The sequence below is a fragment of the Ammospiza nelsoni genome, chromosome 5 (assembly GCF_027579445.1).
Source record: "Ammospiza nelsoni isolate bAmmNel1 chromosome 5, bAmmNel1.pri, whole genome shotgun sequence".
Classification (NCBI taxonomy): Eukaryota; Metazoa; Chordata; class Aves; order Passeriformes; family Passerellidae; genus Ammospiza; species Ammospiza nelsoni.
In genome coordinates, this window is record NC_080637.1 from 59,823,553 (window position 1) to 59,849,014 (window position 25,462).

The 25,462-nt window shown below is 44.1% G+C and overlaps 1 protein-coding gene across 1 annotated transcript in view; it reads left to right on the plus strand.

Annotated features, from left to right (window-relative positions):
- Window positions 1–25,462, plus strand: part of ITPR2 (inositol 1,4,5-trisphosphate receptor type 2) — a 243,595-nt gene that overhangs the window by 199,212 nt on the left and 18,921 nt on the right. Inside the window, exons 48-55 of the mRNA XM_059473401.1 lie at window positions 2,397–2,522; window positions 6,107–6,282; window positions 7,587–7,751; window positions 9,801–9,996; window positions 12,122–12,214; window positions 16,663–16,790; window positions 18,135–18,300; window positions 19,521–19,681. Coding sequence (XP_059329384.1) covers window positions 2,397–2,522; window positions 6,107–6,282; window positions 7,587–7,751; window positions 9,801–9,996; window positions 12,122–12,214; window positions 16,663–16,790; window positions 18,135–18,300; window positions 19,521–19,681 — 1,211 coding nt within the window. The remainder of the gene's footprint in view (window positions 1–2,396; window positions 2,523–6,106; window positions 6,283–7,586; window positions 7,752–9,800; window positions 9,997–12,121; window positions 12,215–16,662; window positions 16,791–18,134; window positions 18,301–19,520; window positions 19,682–25,462) is intronic.

Here is a 25,462-nt window from a genome sequence, read left to right on the forward strand (position 1 = left end):
GTCAAAGTAGGGCCACCAAGAGGAGGGGCAGGGAAGCCCCAGCAGGTACCCTGAATGTCTTTAGCTCCCTGGTGGGCGCTACAGCTGCTGGCCCTTGGCAGGGATGGGCCTGTTGCCAATGTGCCTGCATGAGGAGGCTCCTGCCAGCTCAGCCATGTCAACTCTGCCCTTGGCTTTTGGAGAAGAAAGTTGTATTTTATATATCATAGAATCACAGAATGGTGTGGGTTGGGAGGCACCCTAAAGATCACACAGTTCCACCCCCCCTGCCATGGGCAGGGACATCTTCCACTATCCCAGCTTGCTCCAAGCCCCATCCAGTCTGGCCTTGGACACTGCCAGGGATGGGGCACCCACAGCTGCTCTGGGCACCCTGTGCCAGGGCCTCAGCACCCTCACAGGGAACAATTTCTTCCTAATATTCAATCTAAACCTACCCTTAGTTTGAAGACATTACCCCTTGTCCTGTCACTCCAGGCCCTTCTAAAGAGAGACTCTTTAGGCTCCCTTCAGGCACTGGAATGCTGCAATGAGGTCACCCCAAAGCCTTCTCTTTTCCAGGCTGAACATATGTAAAAATGGCTAAAAGTGATCCCTTCATTCACTGCTAAAATGCAGATGTTCTTGGAGTGTCACACATTATCTACTCACAGCAGCTGATCAGGCAAGGAGGAAGGAATAGAGTCTAGAGCAGCAGGATTGTCAGAGCAGTGTGGGAGCATCCTGAATGTGATGGAAACATGGATGTTATTGGAATTTCTTATATGTCAATTCTCAGGCTTTAATTTTCAGCAGCAGCAAAGTCTTCAGCGTAAACCCCATCAACCCAAATCAACTTCTCTTGGATGCACCCTAAAAACTTACTAGTGACAAACTGACCAGAATAGAAGTTGAAAAATACATGATTTCAGAATCTGCAGAATATTTGGCAATAAAAGTCATTGTATTGTAGAAAAATTACTTCAGTAAAAAAATCGTATCTGGGGGTTTTGCATTAGAAACACAAATAAAAGAGCCAACCCAACAGTTAGATAGACCAGACCTGCCTAATGCTATGAACAAATAAAATGGGTTTATTTTTATTCAGAGCATAAATATCTCAATTCCCTCCATCAGTGGAATAGCCCACAAGTCTCCATGTTGGGGTTTTTTTATTATTTGAAAAGATAATTCAGGTTGAAGCTGGGTTCATTCTTTAGCCAAGTGTCTGTTAGCATGAAGTCTGTGCTGCTTAAATTGACAGGAGCCATTTGTGCAGTGGCTACAAATGCTTAAATCTCAGCAGTCACCAGCACAAGGTTATCACAGTGAAATCTGAATATTCACCTAATTGCTATTAAAGACTATTCGGCCTAAAGCCTGAGGCAGTCATATGCAGTTGAAGGAATCTGCTGTTCATAAAAACTTCACTGCGTGCTCTGCATACTTGCAGGAAGCTTTCAGTACCTTAAAATCTAGTTAATAGGGATGTATCATGTGTGAAACCTCTCTGACCAGGGATGTTTCTACACTATTGCACATAGGATCATGTTTCAAATGTTCATTTAAACGTATTTTAGTGCATTAATATATATGAAGTGCTTGCCTGAGTTTTAGCACACTCTGATCTTGTTGCTGACCTTCTTGCTGAGCCATGTATGTGGCTCTGGACAAAAATTCAACCCTATTTTGCCCCTTTTTAGTCTTTTCTAGTGAGGCTGTAGGATCTTTGGGATATAATAACTATTTCTGTGTGTTTGTACAACACTTCACATACGAAGATCATGGCTTGTTTGAGTCCTTTGAAGCAGGAGTACAGAGCTGTTTGTCAGCAGGTGACCATGGGCTTCTGAGCATCACACAGGAAATAGTCAGCTTTTCTAGAAACAAAACCCAGGCCAAATTTTGCCTGCTTCCCAAGCAGATGAAAATGTTTTTAGTTTGACAGAGGTGGGGAAAATGCTGCAGTTCTGAAACCATGCCTATTCCATGGTTCTTTGCCTATGTCATTGGTGCACTTGTTCCAAATAGGTCATCTGGATGGTACATTCTGGGTGTTCTGGTTGACTGGCATTCAGAGTGCTAAAATCTATTTGTTTCCTTGGCTTTATGTCCCCATGCACAGAAGCTGCAGATTCAGATGCAGCTGAAAAGACTCCCTTGCTAAATATCCAGGCCTCAAATCTTACCAGAGGCAAAACTCCAGTATATATAAACTGTATTGTGATCTGTGGATTAAAGGCTCTGCCTGAAACTTTGTTTTATGGCAAATTTATGTTTAATATTTGTCTATTTTAGTTTATTTTTAAGATCTGCATATTTTCTACATTAATCTGTATTTAATTCCCTTGGGGCCATTGGTAATTGAGTTTCTGCTTGCTTTCAGCTTATTGACTGCTGCTTTTCTCCCTTTCTAGATAATCCAGCCCTGTTTTGGTTCTCCAGACACATCTCTCTCTGGGGAAGCATTTCCTTCAACCTTGCTGTATTCATCAATTTAGCAGTTGCTCTCTTCTACCCTTTTGGAGATGATGGAGATGAAGGCAAGTAGAGTTTGGTCTTATTTTTTGTTTTAATTTTAGCTGCTTTCATTTCTAAGGTAACAAATAAAGCTGCATTTTCAGGTGCAGTGATATCTGGAAGCCATTTAGTGTCTCCTAAGTAGGTGCCAGATGTTGTCTGAAATGTGGTTGTTGATCTGTGTGTCACGTGGCCCACACAATGCAGAGCAGAATGGACAGAGCATAAGCTGGAGATTATCTAGATGATCTCAGCTAATTTTTTTATATTGCCATATTGCAGCATCCTACTGCACACATTTAGCTGCAGCTTCTGAACTGAAGGAGGATTCCTGGCAGCAGAAAGATAGATTCCTTAAGGCTGACCAAATTGAATGACTTGCAGTCTTGAAAACATATGGAAGAGAATTATTTGAAAACTAGCTTGTTGGCTTTTGACTGTATTGTTTATTGGGATAAAAGGGCATAACTTTTGCAGAGGAGAAATGCATTATGTAAAAATACTATTAAAGCTTATGATTCTGTCTCTGCATCATCCCATGCCACAGGAAATATTTAATGAAGTTTTTTATTTGCTATAAATGCAGCAGACTAGCAGGAGGCCCCTTTGAAGCCCAAACAAGCTTAATTGGGATAAAGGACACTAAATAGTTTAGAATACTGGTAATGGGAGCAGAGCCATTCACCTCTGGGCCTTTGATTCGTGGCCAGTCAGTAATGTGACTGAAAGTCACCTCTGTCTGATGGCATGTGAACTGGGCTGGTGGAAGCAGTCCAGCTTCTAGTAGATACATGTGCTTTTCACAAACACCACAGCTGGCACCAGCAAACATTCCTGCTGCCTGGTGGAACAGAAAGGCAGCAGATTAAAATATATTGGCACGGGGACCACGCTGCCCTGGCAGCCCACAGGGTGGTCTCTGCAGGTCACAGCTCAGGCAGCTCCACAGCCTCGGGAAGTGAGGCAGAGTTTGCAGGGCTGTGCCCTGGAGAAGGGAAGCATGTTGTGCTTTGTAAACTGGGGAGTCACTCAGAGCACGTTAGAGCCCACGGAGGATGGGAGGAGAAGTAAAGGGTTAAAAATAAACCTTTTAAGCTACTAAATTTTTAGCTAATCTATACTCGTGGAAATCCTCTAGTCTGCAATCAGTAGGTATTAATACTTATTCTGAACTGCAGATTTATATGGCATTAGTTTAAGTGGCCCCAGTAATCCAGTGACAGCTCATTTCAGGAATCCAGCTCCTGGTGCTTGTAAAGCCAAAGTGACTCCTGAGCAAGAAGGAATAGGTGTGGCCAAACCAGATTAGCAGGTCATGAGGCAGTTCCTTACTTCCAGCCTCCCTCTCCACCAAAGCCTCATCCAACAGCTGGAGTTTGTCTCCCATTTTTCCCCTTCACCCCGTGTAAATCCACCTCTGTTTACCTGTCTGAGGTGCCTGGGCTGATCTAATCATCCCAAAATGCTGCCTTTTAGTAGGCACTTGCAGTTCTTATGTAATAGGACTTAGGCAAATCTGCTCCTGCTGAAGGCTGTTCCTGAAGGGAGCCTAAAAGAAAGAAAGGAGACAAGAGCACATGGTGACAGGACTAGGGAGAATGGCTTCAAGCTGACAGAGAGCAGGTTTAGTTTAGATATTAGAAAAAAACTCTTCCCTGTGAGGGTGCTGAGGCCCTGGCACGGGGTGCCCAGAGAAGCTGTGGCTGCCCCACCCCTGGCAGTGTCCAAGGCCAGGTTGGATGGGGCTTGGAGCAACCTGGGATAGTGCACGGTGTTCTTGTCCGTGGCAGGGAGAATGGAAATTGTTGATCTCTGAGGTCCCTTCCAACCCAAACCATGATTCTGTGAAGACTCCTTGCCTCTGCAGGGAGTGGGTGCCTGTCTGCACATGGTGCTGGTGTGGGTCCTGCAACCTGAAATTGCTGGACCTGCAGTAGGGAAAAAGGAAAATGGTTTGTGAAAGAACCACAGAGAACTTTGGCCTTGTCTTTCAGATGGGCTTGAAAGTAATTTTTTTAGGATCCATTAAAAGTTTCCAAATCTTGTTGGCAAAGAAGTTCTCTGATAGAGCTGACCTTGAACCTCCCACCACGGATAGAAACACTCCTGAACTTTGGAAAAGTTCGGATGCCATCTGAATGTTGAGGCTAGGGCCTGGTCTCATTGTTTTCTAATCCCAGTGATGCTGCTCAGCTGTGTATCTGTTGCCAAAGAGATTCCTATTGTGAGTCTAGCTAAATTTTCTATTCCCTTCTCCCCCGTCACTGACCTCTCAGTTCATCCCATAACAATAGAAGTCAGTGTACAAGTGTGACAGTGCCCTGAGATCTGAATGTGCTTTTTATATCCCAGCAGCATGGTGTGTTTCCAGAGCTTTAAGCAGAGGGAAGAGGGAAAACAGGGGCATCGCTCAAAGCTCGGGGAGCGCCTGGAGCCAGCGTCTTGCAGAGCAGCAGGGATGGGCAGTGCGGGCGGCGGGAGCCGGGCCCCGCTGCGTGCCCGGAGCCGAGCGCGGCCTGAGCGCTGCGGGCCCTGCTCGGGCCGATCCCGCTGTGCCCAGCGCTGCCCGGGCTGAACCAGCTGTGCCCGGGCTGATCCCGCTGTGCCCAGCGCTGCCCGGGACGATCCCCCTGTGCCCAGCTCCCCGCTCCCTGACCGGGCTGATCCCGCTGTGCCCAGCGCTGCCCGGGCCGATCCCGCTGTGCCCAGCGCTGCCCGGGCTGAACCAGCTGTGCCCGGGCCGATCCCGCTGTGCCCAGCGCTGCCCGGGCTGAACCAGCTGTGCCCGGGCTGATCCCGCTGTGCCCAGCGCTGCCCGGGCCGATCCCGCTGTGCCCAGCGCTGCCCGGGCTGAACCAGCTGTGCCCGGGCCGATCCCGCTGTGCCCAGCGCTGCCCGGGCTGAACCAGCTGTGCCCGGGCCGATCCCGCTGTGCCCAGCGCTGCCCGGGCCGATCCCGCCGTGCCCAGCTCTGTCCGCACCCATCCCTCTGTGCCCAGCTCCCCGCTCCCTGCCCGGGCCGATCCCGCCGTGCCCAGCTCTGTCCGCACCCATCCCTCTGTGCCCAGCTCCCCGCTCCCTGCCCGGGCCGATCCCGCTGTGCCCAGCGCTCCGCTGCCCTGCAGAGGCGGAGGCTCCCGCGGAACAGCCGCGGCCCTTCGGGAGGTCGCTGCTTTTTCGGGAGCCGCGGCTGGAAACGTGGCACTGCAGCGCGCCGCCACTTGCCGTGCTGCCCCCAGGACCGGCTATTTCTGTAGCTGAGCAATCATGGAATCAGAGCGGAGGGGCCCTAATGATCCCTGAAGGAGGGAGCTGATTAGTGGCTTGCTCCAGGAGAAGGGTAAACTGTTCCATCTCTGAGCACTCCCTGGATTTTAATGGAAATTTCATTAGCTGCTCGTATTATTACCTGTGCGAAAAGCAACAATACTCTGAGAATAATAACTCCTGCTGCAATTAGGACAAGCCGTGGTCAGCAGTTGTGATGCATGAATCACGCTTTTGTTAGCTCTGCTGGCAAAGGAATTGATCTTTTGGATCCGTTTCTTGGTGAAAAATGGAGTCTCCAAAGATGCCTTTCTCAAATCTCCCTTTCTCCTCTGCACAGGCACGCTCTCACCGTTGTTTTCCGTGCTCCTCTGGATAGCAGTGGCGTTTTGCACAGCAATGCTGTTTTTCATCTCCAAGCCTGTTGGCATTCGACCCTTTTTGGTGTCTGTTATTCTCAGGTCTATATATACTATAGGGCTCGGTCCTACCTTGATACTCCTTGGTGCTGCTAATGTAAGTACTTCAAAAGCAACCAGAATTTCCCTTTCAGAAGAAGGAAAGATATTAAGGGTCTCCTATATAAAAAACTCATTTGATTAGAGCTGTGCAAAAACTTCTTTTTCTGGTTTATTGCTTAAGCCAAAAAAATAAATAATTTCCAGTCATCCTGAAACAGCAGTGTCAGCGAAGTGGGAAACTAAGAAAAAAGTTGGTTTAGTTTTGTGCATATGCAAATATTTTTAAAATGAAAACAACATGAAATTTAAAGAAATATTGCTGCATAAGGGCAATAAAATCTACAGTTTCTCACGTTAAAAGAATAATTTTCTCTACCAATACTCTCACCACTACTGACACAAATTTGTGAAATGTTTCTGAGACCTTAAATATATTTTCAGGAAGAAAAGAGTTTTCAAAGTTAAAAATTCTCTCAGCCCTTTGCCAGATCTCTTAACTTAGCCATGAATAAGTCTGCATGCTTACTGAGCTTGGTAAGATACACAGTCATGCTCACAAGTCATCTATTTAAATTTCTGCCTGACTGCTACAGCTCTAATTCACCCCAGCACGAAGTATTGGGCTGTTTGCCACCAGTTCTGTATGTGAGAATTTCACATACTGAAAAATACCCACATATAGTCACAGGTAAAGGCAAGTAAGCAGCACTTGCTCGTGTCAAATTGGGGAGCAAAGGAGTCGTGTTGAGTCCTCATTCCTTGTCCTGGACTGCCAGAGAGATGAGGTGAGACCCTTTCCTGTTCACTGCTGCTTGTGTGCAGGCAAAGCTCAGGAGCCATGGAGAATCTGATGCTGTTGTTTAAATGCTATACTTCCAAAATGTCCTCAGTTCTGAGGGGTTATTTAGATATTTTAAATTGAAGAACATGATCTGAAGGAAATAGATCTCACACACACCACCCCCCCCACACACACACTTTCTGTAGTGTTACTATTGTTCTCTTGTAGTAGCATACCTAGCTACTCTTACAGAGTCTCGGGTCCAAACTCAGAATTGCTGGGAGTTCCCCAGCTGGATTTTAATGCCTTGTGACACTAACCCTGCCCACCTATTCACTAATGTTATAGGAATAAATCACAATGCGATGAGGCACAGTGCAGAGTTGGAGAGGTGATGTACTTCCACTCACCCTCACGGGCTCATTCCCAGCGTGCTGTCAGAGCTGGATTTCCCTCGCCTCACTCCAGTTATCTAAAGGTTGTGCATTTAGTCAAACCAACCTATCTAGACAGCAGCCCAAACAATAAATACCAGGATTTTTCTGAGGCATAAACCTAGCCTTTGTTCCCCCCTACAGCTCTGTAACAAAATCGTGTTCCTGGTGAGCTTTGTTGGGAACCGTGGGACCTTCACCCGTGGCTACAGAGCAGTCATCATGGACATGGCTTTTCTCTACCACGTGGCTTATGTCCTGGTCTGCATGCTGGGCCTCTGTGTGCACGAGTTCTTCTACAGCTTCCTGGTAAGTACGTGCTGCTGTGGAGGGGAAAACTGCAAAAATAGAAAATACCGTTACCCTGCAGCTGTCTTCAATTTCTTCCTGACAATCAAGCCAAATCATGTGTATTTTTAGCATGCCGTTGTGTTGCTGCCCCTTAGGAGCTGCTGTTTTTATTAGAACCTGTTTCTGTTAGGACTTTTAATCTGTTTTAGAGCTGAAAGTTTGTTCCTTTCTTCTCAGACAGTCATCACCCAGCCCACTCCTTTTTCTCAGCTTTCTCCATATTCTGTGTCCAACATTCCTGTGCCTTCGGTCAGTCCTAACATTTTGGGGGCACTTATCCAGGGGTGTGTGCATCATACCTGTACCAAAGGATCCCATTCCTCATCCCCAATACAATTTTAACAAATTACTTAGAAATGGGGATGGAATGCCTTTGGTGTAGCAGGAAGATTCATCACTTGAAATGTTTCTCACTTCATTTTCTTTTGTTGCCATTTTCCAGATGGAATGCCTTTTAATAATGCGGTACAGGTGCAGTGAAAATGAATCACACAAAATTATGCTAAACTCCACTAACTGCTCCCTTCATGCTGAGCAGAGTAAAAGGTGTTTCACTGCTCTTGTTTGCTAATCCTTTTATTCTATAGTGGAACATGTGAAACTTGTAGGGACATTAACTAAATTGTGGTCATTACCTTTCCTGTTGTATTTTTTCTCAGCTTCCTGAATAGTGGTGAACTCAGCATTTCAAAGATGTGTTAAGCACACTAAAATTTTTAGGAGTTCAGTGCTAACTCAGGTAGAGTTCCTGTTGATGTCAGACTTTCCAGATTTTGTCTGCTTCAAAGTTTGGGAAGATTTCTAAGGAGCCGAGATTGGGGCTGTAGGTGCAGAACCCTCTTGAAATGGATGTAACTCTCCGGCTTAAAAAATGAACAATTTTTTTCTGCTATTCTTTCAATGAGTCAGGTGATCTCTATCTTAAAATACTTTGCAAAGTGTCAAGCAGCTTAAGAAACATTTTACTGTACTGTACATGTACTTACTTTTTTTCAGTGCTATAGACCAATCTCCATGATTCATGGACTTTATTCACATACTCAGGTTGCTTCCAGGTGTTCACTTAGTAGTGGATGTAGTCTAAACTCTAATATTTGTTCATAACTGTCTCCCCTCTTTCTTTATTATTAATCCTTTCACAAGGCTGTCGATTTCAGATCTTATAAATTGTGGCTAATACCTTCTTCTGTGGAGCATTTTGATAAATCATAGTGTGTCTCTTTATATCTGTAATCTGAGTGTTTTGAAGTAGAAATGCATACATTATAGATAAGGTTCAAAGCACTATAAAACATCAAGAAAATTGTAGGAGGAAAAAAGTTAAAGGTTCTTGTAAAGCTCCTGTCACATTTAATTGCTGGTTTAGGCTTTTGACATTTAAAGCTATATTATCTTAATATATAGATTTCTTTACATTTAAATACCAGGAAACCATATAGTGCAGGGTAGAGAAGAACAGAAGTTTCTAGTCTTATCCAAACAGTGACATGAATTTAATTTTGTCCTAAGAAGAGGTGGTCCCAATCCTTGAACATGTGACATTTACATGGTACCATGAGCTCTAAGAAAGTTTACAAATATGTAAACACTTCCATGAGTGTATTTTTGAGTTGCAGCCTGTGCATGTTTGTCAGATGAGAGATAACATGAAAAATTATTTTGTGGATATATATCCATAGTATGAAGACACTGTTTAAATTTTAATCTAGCCTGGTTTTAAACATGGGGAAACAACAGATCTTGATGGTAAGTGTTGTCCATCTCTGAATCAGGCTCAAATATATTTTGTGGATTTTGCTATAATTAATTTTAAAATATAAAGTTCTGTGCTGGATTTCCTCCTCCATAAGCATGACCAGCTCTCACTGAGATCAATGTGAGTTTATGAAGCTGAGAATGTAGAACATGGCTCGATGCATGTTTCAATAGTTCAGATTGTTTTCCTATGCAGCACCTATATATTGCCTCATTTGTATTCATTTTTCTTCTACTCTCTGCCTTCCCCAGCTGTTTGATCTGGTGTACAGGGAGGAGACATTGCTAAATGTGATAAAAAGTGTTACCAGGAATGGCCGTTCAATTATCCTCACTGCAGTGCTTGCTCTCATCCTGGTTTATCTCTTCTCCATCATTGGCTTCCTCTTCCTGAAGGATGACTTTATCATGGAGGTTGACAGGTTGAAAATCAGGACCCCTGCTGCAGGTATTGTTTTTTATATTAAAATTTGCTTCCGATGTATCCCTTTTTCTGCCTGCCTAACCTAACTTTTCATCTAAGGACATCAAATTTCTTTATTTGTGCCTGCATGAGAGCAGAACTGATTCCATATACCTTAGAACTAATTAAATCTCTGTGTAAAATTTAATGTGTATAGGGTTCTTTTAGTCTGGGCTTATTGTTGAAATGTTAAAATCTAACATATTTGATTTATTATGTTTACTTCACAAACTTGTGATAATGTTAAAAAAAAATCTGTATTTCCTAAATATCTTCCTAAGTGAAAAGCAGCTCCAAGTGGATTGTATTGGTTCTCATCCCACCTAAAAGCAACTCATTTCTATGTACTATGTACTATGTATTTCAATTTCTATGTACTGTATGAGGCATGTGATCTTAACATGTTCATTAGCTGTATTAATTTCATTGCTTTTTAAGCTTCATCCAGCAGAAATTTATTACAGAATTCACATTTCTACTGATAGGAACATCTTTTAAATTCAGTGTGTTTTTCATGATCATCATCGTTAGTGTATAACCCTGGCTTCAGTAAAGTCATTGGGAAGTTTGGAACCAGTTTTAAGAAGGCCAGGATTTCAGCTTTCTGGAATGAGAGAGTTTAGCACAGTGAACAGAGAGTTACAAACTTGCTTTGCTAGGAAAGAGCCAGGTCTGGTCAGTTGAGGGCTTTGTGTGTGCTGCCAGGCAGCCTGCTGGGACATGGGCAGGGGAGGAACGACTGGCTGCAGAGAAATGCTTGAGAATAGCTGCTGATTAAATTCCTTGAGGCGTGATTCTCCCAAATGCTCAGCTCTTCAGACCTGCACACAAGCACAGAACTGGTGGAACCCAGCTGGGGCTGTGTGCACTCAGTGTTTGCCAGTCTTTCCCTGAAGTTGTTTTTCCAGGATTTAAAGCTCACAAACAAGGCAAAGGTCATTCAAGACTCATGGGCTTGGCATACTTCTGCAGCTGGTTCAAAACCATATAAAAAAAAAAAAAGAACCTGACAGATTTCTTTAACATACTATGGGATTTTTTAAATTTCATTTTAGTTTTTCTGCCACTGATCATCCATTAGGGGCTAAATTGGCTTATATTTGACTTGCCATTCATTTTTGAGACAGAACTCAGGGTGTGAAGTTTCACTTTGAAAGGTAGTTGTGACCATTTTAATAAAAGAGGCTACACACAGCTCTGGTCTCATCCAGGGCAGCAGCTCCTGTGTGTTTGTGTTGCTTCTGTTGAGTTCTTGGCAGATTTTTGTGGTGTGGGTATGTTCTTGCTGGCTTCATACATTGCCATTTCTGATCAAAAACTCATCAAGAAAATATGCTGACTGCATGTTGATGGAACATTATGCTTCCCAGGACAAGTGCTTTAAATTTTTTCTTTATAAAGTAGCAGAAAAAGTAAGTCAGAGTACATGTTTTCTGCATTACACATACTGTCTTAGGCTGTTATTTTGTTGTATAGTTTTGCCTTCATTTTTTTTTCTCCTTAAATCTTTTTGTATCTCTAATTTGAAATGCAGAAAATTGTTGAAGGTGCACAAGAGAAAATTGGTTTGATAAAATCAAGCTGATGTACACATTTACCACTTTGGGAATGTTAAATTAGTGTTTTACACAAACCCATACATATTTACAAATGAGTACCAAACTGTGTTATAATCCTTGAAAACCCTTAAATATTCTACATTCAGGATAACTGAATGTCAGCTTGGTGTCCTTCTTGTCAGCTTTTGTGAATAATTTATCTAATGGTTTTTAAAACTGACATTATTTTCATATCTGACAGTTGTTTCTTGCTTTGAATATATTTTGTGCTCACCAGAAGCAGCCGCATTTGATGTAGATTCATTAATTTCAGGAGATGAAATGGGAATAGCTGTGATATACAGTAAATATAAAACTGTGGTTTTGTTCATTGTGATTGCTTTGAGCTGTTGAGGCAGAATCTTTCAAGGAGGGAGGAACTGCTGGTGTAATTTGTTCTGTTTTTCCTTCTTAACTCTCCGACCCTGTGCTTCGCTCCTAGGAAATAATGATTTAAAACTTAACATCAATGTCGTGCCTGTCTTTTTGTCAACATCCTGCTTTTTCCACAGGTATTGGTGAAGTTCCCACTACAACCCTGACATCAATGATGGGAGCCTGTGCAAAGGAGAACTGTTCCACGAGCATCCCAGCTCTTAACCCAGGTCAGTACGGAACTTCCCTCAGACCAATGATCACTTAGAGCTGAGGGATCCCTAGAAATGTTCAAGGCCAGGTTGGAAGGGGCTTGGAGCATCCTAGGATAGTGGAAGATGCCCCTAACCATGGCAGAGGGTTGGAATGAGATGATCTTTGAGGTCTCTTCCAAGAGACCTGTAGTTCTGTGATTCTCTGATCTGTGTGCTGCTGTTGCAGGGACTTCTGCTGATGTGAGAAGTGACAGTGACTCTTGTGAGTCAGAAGTGCTCAACTTCTGCAAGGCTGGGAGCTTAGCTGGCAGCTTTGCTGTTAATGGGAGTGCTTCCCACACCTGATTTCCAAATGCACTGACATTAATTTTATTATTAAAAGAGCTTGCTGAATCATTATGCTTGAATGTGCAGGTTGCTTCTTGCCAAGTGACTTAGCAGAGAGAAGCAGCTCCCTGCTTGTCTGCAGCATCCTCACCTGCACGCACTGAGCACTGGTAGGCCCAGTTGGGGCCACAGAAATTCATTTTCATGGCATAGCATATCTGTCAGCAAGCTTCTGTGTATTTTTTCTATATGCATCTGGGCCAAGGGTGTAATGTAGCCAGAAGACCTGAGAACCCTGCTCCAGGCCCACATGTCTGTCTGTCTTTCCCCCTCTTTCCATGGGGCACAGCCTAGTTGAGTGGCTGGTGTTTCAGGGCAGGTCTTTGTTTTGATGTGTTGTGGCCTTTGCAGTGGAGGTGTGTGCACAGTGGATGGTCTGCAGGCTCCAAGTATTTACTGCCACAGTTGCCTGTGGCTGCTGGGGGCTGAAAGTGAGGACATAAACTGTCCCTTACTGTGTGCCAGTATAATGTTGTTTCATAAGCTTTATTCACCCACTAATTTTTGAGTTTTTAGGATCAAAGCCTTCAGGGAGAGGGCTATAAAAGCAGGCTTTTTCTCCCCAGCTGGTGTGTAAACAGGCCTCATAAACAACATGGGAAGCTGTCTGGCTAGATAGAGAAAACAGTCTAAGAGCTATTGGCAAAGCTGCTGCATTCAAAGAGTAATCAATCAGTCAAAAAGATGCAGTATGGCTTTTGCCAAGCTCTTTAAATGATAGAAATCTCACATTTCTCATTGTTTGGGTACTGCTCCTTTAAAATCAAACCATAATGAAAGAGGGCTGACAAAACATCTAAGTGCACTCTTACTTAATCTTGAAGAGATTTTATTTATCCCGTTCCATTAAATTCCACCAACATTCAGCAAGAGCAGTTTTGCTCACCTTAGCCAACTGGTCAAAAGAATAGTTCTACTTTCTGTCTTTTCTTGGGACAGATTTCCTCTCTGGCAAAAGTGTGAGTGTGGTGGAATGCAAAAGCATGAGTTCACCATCCCTGGGAGTGTTCAAAAGCTGTGGGGATGGGGAACTTGGGATGTGGTTTAGTGGAGGACATGGCATGGTTGGGTGAGTGGTTGCATTCTGTCTCAGAGGTCTCTTCCAGCTTTAATGGTGCTATGATTCTGTGAGATTTGGGGAGTTTCACTTTGCAGCACCAGAGAAGTCCACAGCTGTGTGTGGGAGAGAGAAAATGTTCTCAGTGGCATCTCAGTCCCGAGTGAGACAGGAATTACATTGCTTTTCAGATCAGATCACTGCTGATCTTTTCTTCTGATGGCACTCTGCTTCTTCCTTGGGTTTCACTGGTGGAGCCTTGCCCAGTCATTGCTCTCACTGGTGAGGGAGCTGCCTGGGAGGCAGTGTGCTGTGCTCCCCTCTCTGCAGCCTGCTGCTCACTCTGCTCTGGGCTGTCAGCATGAAAATACTTCATTTCATCTGCCTTGGAGTGTCCCTCTCTTCCCTCCAAAGACATTTCCATAGCACTTCAGTCTGTGCCTGGTGAAGTCCCTGATCACTTATAGGAACTTCACATCCTGCAGTACATACCTTCTCATCCTCTGTAGCCCATAAAGATCTGTGCAGGAAAGGTGCACAGATACCTGTTTGTAAAATGGGACATTTCCAAAGAGCCATGCCGCTGCCAGGCCTGGTCCTGCTCTGAGCAAGTTCTGCTGGATCCACGTGGGCACAGGTGTGTCTCAGCTGATGTGCTCGTGTGGCCCAGGGAGCTGTGGGCCATCACATGAGGATTTTTGAAGTAAATCTCCCTATTATCCCTCCCCCTGCCCCATGATTAACACTGTGGGGCAGCCAGCCCTTAACCTGTTTTGCCTGTGAATTAAATTTAATCAGAAGACAGCCTGCCTAATGCTGTCCAGACCCTCACAAGCCACTTTCCAGGGTGAAACTGCTTGCAAATAACCACCCCCTGAACCTAAATTAACATTAATATTGGGTCCTTAACAACAGTGCACTCTACAGATCCACTCCTTTCTTTCAAGTCTGGGCATTGCTGGTGCCTAGAGGGGCTGAGCCTGCACTGTGAATGCTGTTGGGCATTGAGAACAGACAGCTGAGGCAGAGCATGTGCCTGTAGGGGTGCCTGGCTCCCAGCTTGAAGGCAGCTCCACATCTGGGAGTGGAATAGAACAGCAAAAATGATGTCTGTACACTCCCCACAGCCTACATTGCTGCACTAGAGGTTTCTGCCAACTCTGGGCTGTCTGGTTCTCTGGCAAAGATCTTGCAACCTGAGCTTGCTTTTCTGGCAGCTTTTCTGGCTGGGATGCTGATGTTCTGTGTTGCAAGATGTGCAAGGTGATGTAGCTTTTTCTCTGAAGCCTGGCTTGCTCTGAATTAGCATCTCAGTGGACAGGGAGAGCTGGGTGTTAGGGCTGCTGGTAGATAATTCCCTCATCAATTCTCAGCCCAGGATTATCCTCTCTGTTCACCAGAATCTGATCATCTGCTGCTTCCAGCACCTGAGTCTGGTCTTGTGAACAGAGAAAATATTGTAGTTGCCTAAAACAAATAAAAGCTGTGGCTTTTTTGAAGGCTTTTTATTTATTTTGTGGATGGTCTCTTTCTCAAGCAAAGAAAAAAAAGGATAGAGTATTGTTTGAAAGGAGGGAATAATAGCAGAATACAACAGCAAAGATTAGTTGGTATGAATAACATCACTGTGCTAGTAAAAAAAATCTAGGTATAACAGGATAAAAAAGGTTTCTTGTTTCAATCCTTTCAGTTTCAACATTTAAGCAGTTATTTTTAAATCCAGGATTATTTGTGGGAGTAGTGTCTGTAATGACCATATAGTTTAACAGGGAAGTCTGTCCTGATGTCTGCTTTTACTTTTGCTCAAAGCTCCTTCAGTAGGGAGTTGTTTCTCATTTAATTTGCCTGTGGAGCAGAAGCAGTGGTGGCAAAAGCAGCAGACACCAGCACTGTCCTGCCCATCCCAGCCAGGATACATGCACCACAGTCTGGGAGCCCAAATCCAAAATTAAATTTAAATCCAAATTAGTTGTCTGCAATGTGAGTGCTTGCAGTCAATTCAATTTATCAGAGTCTATCTCAGTGGCCCAGATGTGGTGGTTTGGGGCTGTTAAATATGTGTATCAGTCAGCTCTCCCAGCAGGGTGCTGTTATTTATTAAACTCTGTTCCAATGAGTGCACGGAGCACAGCGAGTGTGAATCACTGCCTCCCCCCAAGTGAGGGTGTCCCTGAGGGGGAAGGAAGGCAGGAGGGGTGGCAGTCACAGCCCTGACCCTTCAGCCAAGGCAGCAGCACACAGGGAACAGCTCAAGCAGGGCTCTTCAAAGGGAGCCTGTGGAAGCAGTGAGTATGTGGTGGGAGGGACTCTGGCCGAGGTGGACCAAGTCCCCCTGGGGTTTGGTGTTCCAGCCCAGCTCCTCTGCACGTTCAAATATCTCCTGTACAATAGTACCCTCTGTGGCTCGGCCAAAACCACACAGCAGCTCTGCAGCACAGATAAGAGCAGAAGCCAAATTTTCAGGCTGAGGCCAGGGAGAGCCTTTCATTTAATGTCTGTCAGACCTGTGCTTGGGCACGTGCGCTGGTGGAAAGATCACGGACAGACGGCCTCGAACAAAAGCCAGCCCCTCCTTCATGGTTTGAAATGCTAACATGACTTGGCTTCTACATGAGTAGGTAGAGGAATGATTTCACAGGAAGACAATCCTTTTACAAATGTGCTTCTAATTCTCTTTTTATATTGCTTCTTGTCTGTGCTGCATTTTAAGGGGCCCACTGGAAAAACAGTGGGAGGACTGCAAGGAGAAGGGGTGCTCCCATGAGCAGAGATGGTGGCTCTGGGTCATTAACAGCTCTGATGGGAGCCCTGCTTGTGATTTTCTCCACCTCTCTTCAGGCTAAGTGTGCCTGATGTGCCTAAGTATGTCACCAGCAGGGATGTGCACATGGGTGGGGATGATCAATGAGGTTCTGCATGAGAAATACGAGAGGCAGATGTGTCTTGCAGTTGCTTTCTCAAACAGAATTGTGGCTTTGCTTGATGAGTGATTGTTTGATGCCGTGGTTCCTGTTTGCAGGTGAAGAAGAGGAGGATGGAATAGAAAGGACCTGTGACACCCTGCTCATGTGCATTGTGACTGTGTTGAACCAAGGCCTGCGCAATGGTGGTGGTGTGGGAGACGTGCTCAGAAAGCCTTCCAAAGATGTGAGTGTTTTGGCTCAGGAAATGCATTACTCCCTGTGCACCTCATGAATGCCAAAGTCAATTTTTGGAGGTTATAGACAGTGTTTGTATCTAGTCTGATCTCATGTCACACAGTTGACTAATCCATGTGATTTTTAGATCCCAGATGGGATATTAATGGGAAGAGCTAGGCTTAGTGTGATGATGATACTTGAAGAAAGGATTTCTAGGTAGTTGTTTACCACTTCTGGAAAAATGCAGAATATCATAACCTTCAAAGAACTGCTAAGAAGTCAGCCCTGGGAGGCACATCTGCAGTGCTGTGTCCAGTCCTGGGCTCCTCAGCACAGCAGGGACAGGGAGCTCCTGGAGTGGGGCCAGTGGAGCTGCAGAGATGATTCAGGGCCTGGAGCATCTGTGGCAGGGAAAGGCTGAGGGAGCTGGGGCTGTCCAGCCTGGAGAGGAGCCCCAGCTGAGAGGGGCCCTCAGCCCTGGGTGTCCCTGTGTGCAGGGAGGGCTCCGAGCAGGGCCCAGGCTCTGCCCCAGGGCCCAGCAATGGCACCAGAGGAACGGGCAGGGACTGAGCCCAGGAGGTTACACCTGGACATTTTAGTTTATATTCAGCATGGCACCTGCCCTGGAATAGGTCCTGTTGTTTACTTGTATTGAACTAGCATAAAGATCAAACCAGAATTTAATCTGTTGTGGCATATTTTCTCCTCCAGAAGTTTCCTCAAAAATGTGGTTCATTTAAGGACTTCTCTTAATATTTGGGTGGTTTCATGCATTTTTATTTAGGTTCCAAAAGAACATTACAAATAAAGGCAATCTAGCAGCACTTTGCTTGATGAGCCACACCATACATGTTATAAATAAATTCAGGATAAAGGATCTCAGCAGGGCTTGCAAGAGTCCAGAGACAGCTCAGATCTGCATGGAAGAGCTCTCTGTGCTGGTTTTAGCAGTCTATATCCTGTCTCACAGACTGGGAGGTTCTGCAGGAGCCAAAATTTATCCCCAGTGGAGTCTGTAAGCACTTACAGACTTTGAAAGTGACCCTTTGAAATTGACCCTTGCCACTTAGCAGCTCTTTAATGCTAATTATATTGACGCGCTCCACAAAGGGTAGTGCTATTAGTGCTATTATTCCCATGAATGTGTGGGAATTGGAGCAATTGGGTGACTTCAGGTTTCTATCATGGTGAAGAAAAGGACTTGGGTAGTCCCTCCCTAGTCCTGTAAGGCTAGCAGAATTTGGCATATGAAAAGAAAGAACTGTAGCTTTGCTTGAGCTAATGTGAAAATGTTGTTTAATATTTTAGATTTGTGCTATTTTTATACCTTATTGCAACCTTGCTATTGCAGGAGCCCTTGTTTGCTGCACGAGTTGTTTATGATCTTCTGTTTTATTTTATTGTCATCATCATTGTTCTCAACCTGATCTTTGGAGTCATCATTGATACATTTGCTGATCTCAGGAGTGAAAAGCAGAAAAAGGAGGAAATACTAAAGACCACCTGTTTTATCTGTGGTAGGTGTTACTGATCTCTTGAGATATTTGAGGGTGAAAGGAGTGAAAATGAACTATTCCTCAATAAATAAACTTGGACCCCAGGTGTGGTTATCTTTTACAAGGAAAGTGTAAAAATTCCAGAGGCTGATTCCAAATTTATTCCCTCTCAGTGGGAGACAGATTTGGTTTGTGAATCAAAAGCCAGCTTTGCTGAGAGGTGGCTTCACAGTCTCCACCCAGACTCCAAGGCAGAAGAGCTGTGTCTCACGCTTGCAGCATCACCACTAATGGAGATGGGGCAGCTGCTGACTCTGTTTCTCAGGGCTTGCTGCAGATGAAAGTGCAGCTTCTGTTTCACAGCACAGGGCATTCCAGAGGGGGAGCATCAGCAAGAGCTGCCCATTTCAGAAGGTGATATGAAGCAGGGAACCAAAGAGTTTGGTGGAAATCATCCCCACACTTATTTTGAAGTGCACTCACGAAGTGGGACAGACCTTCACTCCCTGGGGGACTTCACAGACACCTGCTTTTTTGTAGGCTGGGTGCTGTTTCCATGGTGGTTATACTGACAGGGATGAATGCTGTGCAGAGCACTACTTGTCTTTAGTGTCTGTGGACAGGAAATCCAGGGGGGCAAACATTGGTGATTCCTCTCCTTCCTCACTTCTGGTATTCTTCAGAGATCTGAACCATTGCAGGGAAAAATAAAAAATAATTCCTATGACTACAGCTCTGTAAAGACTGTGTGACAACAGAGCTGCAGGGACTCACCCTCTCTGCCAGGTTTTAAGCCCACAAACAATCTCACTGAAGCTTAAGTGGGATTCTTTATATGTTTGATGCTAAAAGTGTGCATAAATCTTTGGGAGATCAGGGCCTGGACTGCACACTATGTGCTTCCCAGTATACATCTAGAAAGAGCCAGAGCCAACACTTGTAAAACACTTTATGGCCCTCAGCATAGAAGGATCTGTTAAACTGTAACATATTTATTATATTGTTATTGTTATTAAGAGGAAATACCACAAAAGAGAATAAATGCTGCATTGAAAGACTTCTGTCAGGAATGCCTTCTGGCCTGGTATTTCTTGCCTGGCAGTTATGGCTTTTAAATTAAGATCTTTCAAATTTATGATCCTTTAAATTAAGTTAGGTTCCCTTCTCTAACATATTTAACAGATTTGCGTATTTTTATGTTGAAGTTTATATTTTGGCTTTATGTTCTTCTCTTTTTGCAGGACTGGAGAGAGACAAATTTGATAACAAGACCGTTTCGTTTGAGGAGCATATAAAGGCAGAACACAACATGTGGCATTATTTGTACTTTATAGTTCTTGTCAAAGTTAAAGATCCAACTGAATACACTGGCCCAGAGAGCTACGTGGCACAGATGATTGTGGTGAGTCAATTTGGGCAAGTGCTTTATGCAACTGAGAGATGCTCCTTGCAGCTAGGGCAGAGAATATCTTTCGTTTCCTCTCTCTCTGAACAATAGGAGGTATTGATCTGTATTTTTAAAGATCTTTTCACAAGTCTTAGTCTGCAACAAAACCCGGCCTTAAACATAATGAAAAAGATGAAGGTGCAGGCCTCAGTCCCCAGTTTGGCATCGGTGCTCTCATGCTCTGTGGGTTCTGCTGCCTCATTAGGCAGAGCTGGGGCAGGAGAGCATGCATCATAACATCTGCTGCTGCTCCAGCTTTGTCCAGTGTCTCTGGGCTGCTGTCCAGAAAAATAACATCTCCTGCTGCACACTGAAACGCGGGGTCAGTGCTCAGGGCTGGTGCTTCTCTCCTATGGCTGCTCTGAACAAGCTAGTGAAAAAACCAAACAGAGCAGCCACAGGGATTTGAAGAGCCACAGAAACTGCCTTGTGGAGCAGGGAGAGTACTTGGATTCAGAGAGGGAAATGTGATGATGCTGGGCCAGAGAGGTGTTCCATTACAGTTTGTTTCCAGCCTGCTGCCGAAGAGGGTTCGTTCTGCTCAGTGACAGGAGTGGATTATCAAGGCTGCCTGGCTTTGGGCTTCATTTTTGAGGAATTCTGCCTACCTGCTGGGCTATTCTGATGCAGCATTTTCTTCCTGTGGACTTGCTGGCAGGTATGCTGTGCTCAGGGCTGTGCCAGGCTCTGTGGTTGCAGAGCTGGCATATGTCTGAATCCCGGAGGAGGCTGTAACCAACGCGCATCAGGCTTCGCTGTTTCTGCACTTCTGCAGCCACATTTCTTATGAAGACTATCTCCCTGCTATCCCTCATCAAGCCTTTGGCTGGACATAGTACCCAGCCTCATTACTGAGGTGCTGGGTGGCCTTTTACTCCCCAGTTTAGCCAAGGGGAAGATTCTTCTCCTTTCACTTCAGCTGTCAGGTCAGGCGCCAGGTTTCAATCGATCCCAGCTCCTTTCTGCCTTGACAGTGCAGAAAGCTGGGTTATTTATTCTGCCTTCAGATGGGTGTCCAGGATAGCTGGGCTGACTCACCTTTCTCACTCTATTGAGAGCCCAAATGGTTAGTTTAGACAAGATGCCTAATTGGGAGCAGGCTAAAATTAGAGCTGACTGCCATGCTCTGTGCAGGCTTATGCAGGGCTTACCTGGAAGAACTCACATTAGTGGAAATGGTGGTGTTTAGACAGGAGTGTATGCTTGATTGCTGCAGTTAAATTGAGCTTTTGTAAGTGCTATTGCCACTACAAGGGAAGGTGCTGTGGCAGGTGAGGGAAATCAGTGCTCAGGTGCAGAGGAACAGCCTATTTCCTTCAATTTTGAACCATCAGTCTCATTGCCCAGCTCAGAGTGTTTATGCTATAGGCAGCGATGGATCTGCACTTCTGCAGTTTGGTAGGTGAGGTAGAAAACCTAAAACAAATCCTTGTATACTCTGTTGCATTACAAGAAATTATTCATAGTGGCAAGCTGTCCTGTTACCCATGGAAATATTTTAGCTTATGTCAGAAATACATTTTAATTTCTGGAACCAGACTCTGGGGCCTGTCTCACTTGTTCATTCCTCCTCTTCCTCTCCCTGCAATATTTGTAGGGTTTTAAAAGTTTGTGGTATGTATGTTAAGTATTAATGTTTAATTCCAAGAGATGCATTAATATTCATAATAAGTATATTCATCCTGTGGCAGCAGTGGTTTGACTTTTCTGATGTGCAATTCACTAATGTATTTTACTTCTGCATTAATGGCTGGAACTCCTTTTTGAATATCTAAAACAGAAAAGCACCAAAAACTCACGTGACCCCAAGCACTGCACTGATTTCTCAAAGCCCCTGTTCCTCCAAGGCAGAAGGCTGGTAGTTTAAGTGGTTAGCAGTAATCCAGATTGTGGGATTATTAAATTCTCTTTTTCCAGTTAAAGGTTATTTTGGATGCTGGAGAGGTACCTATGGATCAAGAAATGTAAAGCTTACGTGGGATGAAAGTATAAAGGGCAGAGTGGGAGAAAAAAGATAAATAAATGGTTGTACAAACTACAAGTGTCTGGTATGGGATTAGTAGTTGTGTCTTTGTGTAGTTTAAATTCCTAGTATGAAATCCAGGGAAGATGTGCTGCATAGCAAAAGCAATTGGAACTTCTTAAGTGAACAAAAAAAGGACACTTTCTCTTGGAGCCAGAGAATTTACTGTGTGTCACATGCATCAAGGAATACTAAGAAATTAAAGAAAATAATCTGACTGCAAGAATGGAGTATGATATTTGACTGGAGGAAGAGATTTAAAGCTTTGCTTAGGACCAAAAGAAGAGTCACAAGAAAAACTCTCAGAGGCAGTTTTGCAGCTGTCAGACATATGAGCTGCTTAGCAAATGTGTTTGGAGTGTCCCTAACTCTTCCTGATAATAATGAATTACACCACAGGCACGTGAGATGTGCTGCATTCCATGCACTAATTAAGCCTGAGCATGGCCTTTGTCATGAGGACAGATAAGCTGATTGAGACTCTGTGACAGCCTGTGTGACCATCCTTGTGATGCTGGGAGAGGTGACCAAATCCCAGGTGGGACAGCACATCCTGGTTAGGATCTGGCAGAAAAGAGACTTGAAATTAACTTTTCACAAGGGACCTGCCAATGGAATTGGCTCATTGATGAAAAAGGCTTGTTGGGTTTGTATGGGATTGCAGGAAATATTTATAAATAAGGGTGGTTGGGATAGCAGGGCAGTCTCAGGACCTCTTTGAAAAGGACAAGGTGGAATGAGATTTTATGTTTCATACTATACAGAATATGGCTGAAAAAACTCTGTGAATCATCCTCCTGGAAGAGCTGTCTTCATTGTAATTGTTTTTGTTATGATCAGGAATACCTTCTGTGGCTGCTTCTGTAGCTTTAATGGATTCTGTGGAATTTAATGGAATTCTGTGTTTTCACAGCCAAATCACTTAAGGAGAACTCATACCCAAATCTAGTCTTCAAGTCCTTCAATACACATAGGTCAAAGTTTTGGAATATGCTGCAGTAACTTTAACAGAAAGTAGAGTTTAGCTCCAAGTATCATCCTCGCTGTCCCTACAACTGCAGTAAGAAACCAGTTATCATTTGCATTTGCCTACCCCTGTCTTACAAAGTATTGCAAAAAGTAACATTGGAATAATGATCAGTATTAACTAAGCACCAGGAAAAGCATCTACAATTTCTGATAGTCCTTTTCTCTATTGCCCACCCTTGTCAGAGCCCGAAACTATGACTGTCTACTTTGTATCATTGGTCCAGCAAACAGTGCAGCATCTGGTTGGAAAGGTTTGCTGATAGCGCAACAGATAAAAAAACCAGGAAGTCTGTTCCTTGTTTTGGAATGCTATTTGAAAGGCTGGATGCCAGAATGATGGGAATTATTTACACATCATTGATCACCTCTCCAGTTTTTCAGTCAAGAAGGGGAAAGAAACACGTGGGTGATGCTGTACACACCCCTCACTCAAATGCAAGATTCTTGCAGACTTCTGATTTCACTTGTATTTCTGTTCCAGGGGTGGTTTGCTCCAAGGTATTCCCATTATCTGGCATGTCTCTGGCCTCAGATGACCTTGGGGTAGAGCACTTCTTTTGCTTTCTTGCTCTGGAGTGTGGACATTGTCTCTGCAAACTCCTGGTGTTCCCTGTGATTTTGGTTTTCCCAGAAGCTCTGTGTTTGCTTCAGTGCTTAGCATACTGCTCTGAGCAGTGATTGAAGTAGTCAGGACCTATGCAGCCTTCATAAAGTAAGGTATTAATTTTTCTGGGATTTTTCTTTTTAGAAAAAAGCATGAAGCATAAAATGTATTCTAAAGCAAAACACAGTTTATACACCTCGAGCTTCATGGAGATGTTGGTGGGAATAAAGTACTTCAGCTCTTCCAGTGCTGCCCTTTCTTCTTGCACACTATCTTTTATCAGCTTTTGGGTAAAATATTAATGAATATTAAAGCAGGGCAGTAGGTTTTATTATCTGTTTGCTCTCCAGGCCTCTTTTATGAAGTCAGACAGGTATTATACAATATCTGAAGAGACAGAAACTTTGAAAAGCTGGCTGGATGCCTTGTGTTTGCACTGAAAACCTGCATGAGTGATTCCCCTATTGAATTTTCATTCCTGTAGAAAAACCCTGTTTATCTGACCCATTTGACCAGAAACAGCATCCCTAGCAAAGCCAGAGATGCACATAACTTGTATTACATTGATACAGCAATCTTTGAATGTTCCTTGTGTCCATTTGTCAGAGGAGACAGTTTAATGTGATAACTGGAACAATGAAGGTTAATGTCCAAACTTTTATACTTCTCTTTTCAGAGGTGTAATTTGTACACACATATTTCACCCGAGCCTTGGTAGCTGTAAATAGATATATGGAGGTTAAAAAAAAAAGGACATGATTAGTTACTGAAGTTTTTGTAGCTCAACAGAGATATGAATTAGCCTATGATTTGTACCTCCATTCATTTGCAAAAATAAAAGGCTATTGGCTTAGCAATTAAATTAGTTATTTTTCCCTCTGAAAGAATGAAAGACTTCAGCAAATGAAGCCCTGGAACTTCCATTCTCACGTGCTCTGTCCACAGTTCTTAGCAAGTTTCGTAATGGCTTTTATCAGCATTAGTGCTACCTGTCATAACTACATAATTACAGCACCTAATTATATTATTACTTATTTACCCTAGTTATGTAATTGGATGTAATTGTGCAATTATGTAACTCCTCAGTCAGCTGAAAAATGCTCTAAAACCAGCCTATGCTCCTAAGAGTAAAGGATACTGCGGTGAATTGGACGTCTCTCTAAAGCAAGGCAATCTTTGCTGGGAAATTACAGGCTCTTTTCTCCATTATGATCATTGGGACCATGAACCTTTTATTCCCATCAATGTGGCAGGGAGGAAGCAGTACAGATTGGTTGAGCAACACCAGCCTGAAATTCTGAACAATTGTCTTCTGATTCAGTTCTTTTAAAAGCACTTATGGCACACAGCAATGACCTGGCATTGGCCATGTGACAAAATATTTTAACTGTTTTATTTTAAATATTTTGAAGGTGTCAGCTTTTTTCCATTATTATTTTTCTTTTAAATTGTTGAATAAAATAAGTATTTAGGCACGTCACGAGGAAAAATGCATTCCCCTTTTGAAACATTCTGATTGTTTTGTTTGGTGTTTTTAAATACTGAAGTTTTGAAAATTCAGCTGAATGTAGTGCTTCTTTGAGCTGGTGTTGTTGTTTCTGTTCTTCCTATCTCCAGCCTCATGGTTTTTCTATTTCTCCAGCCTTCTTTTTCTATTAGATACCCAGAAGTGGGTGTTAGATTGAAAAGCATTGCTGGGAATAATGCCAAATGAGCCATTGAGAAGCCTCACAATAGTTGTCACTCTGCCCATGCTGTGTGCTGGGCAGCGCCAGCCCTTTTCCCTGGGCACCCTCCTCTCTTTTAGCTCTGCCTTTGCCGTGTTCCCGCCTCGGGAGGGGAGGTGTGATGTGAGCCATGGCAGCTCCTGCCTGCTCCCAGGGGTCAGGTCGTGGCCAGAGCTGCTCCATGAGGCTGTGACCCCCGGTACAGGAGCAGGGAGAGGGGACAGGCTCCCTCCTGGAGCCAGAGCTGCTGGCGTGCAGCCCCTGGCACACCTTGCAAAGCGGATTTTTTTCTTCTTACCCAACGCCAGCAGACGTAGCCGAGTGTCAAAACAGCCAAGGTGTGAGCCAAGGGC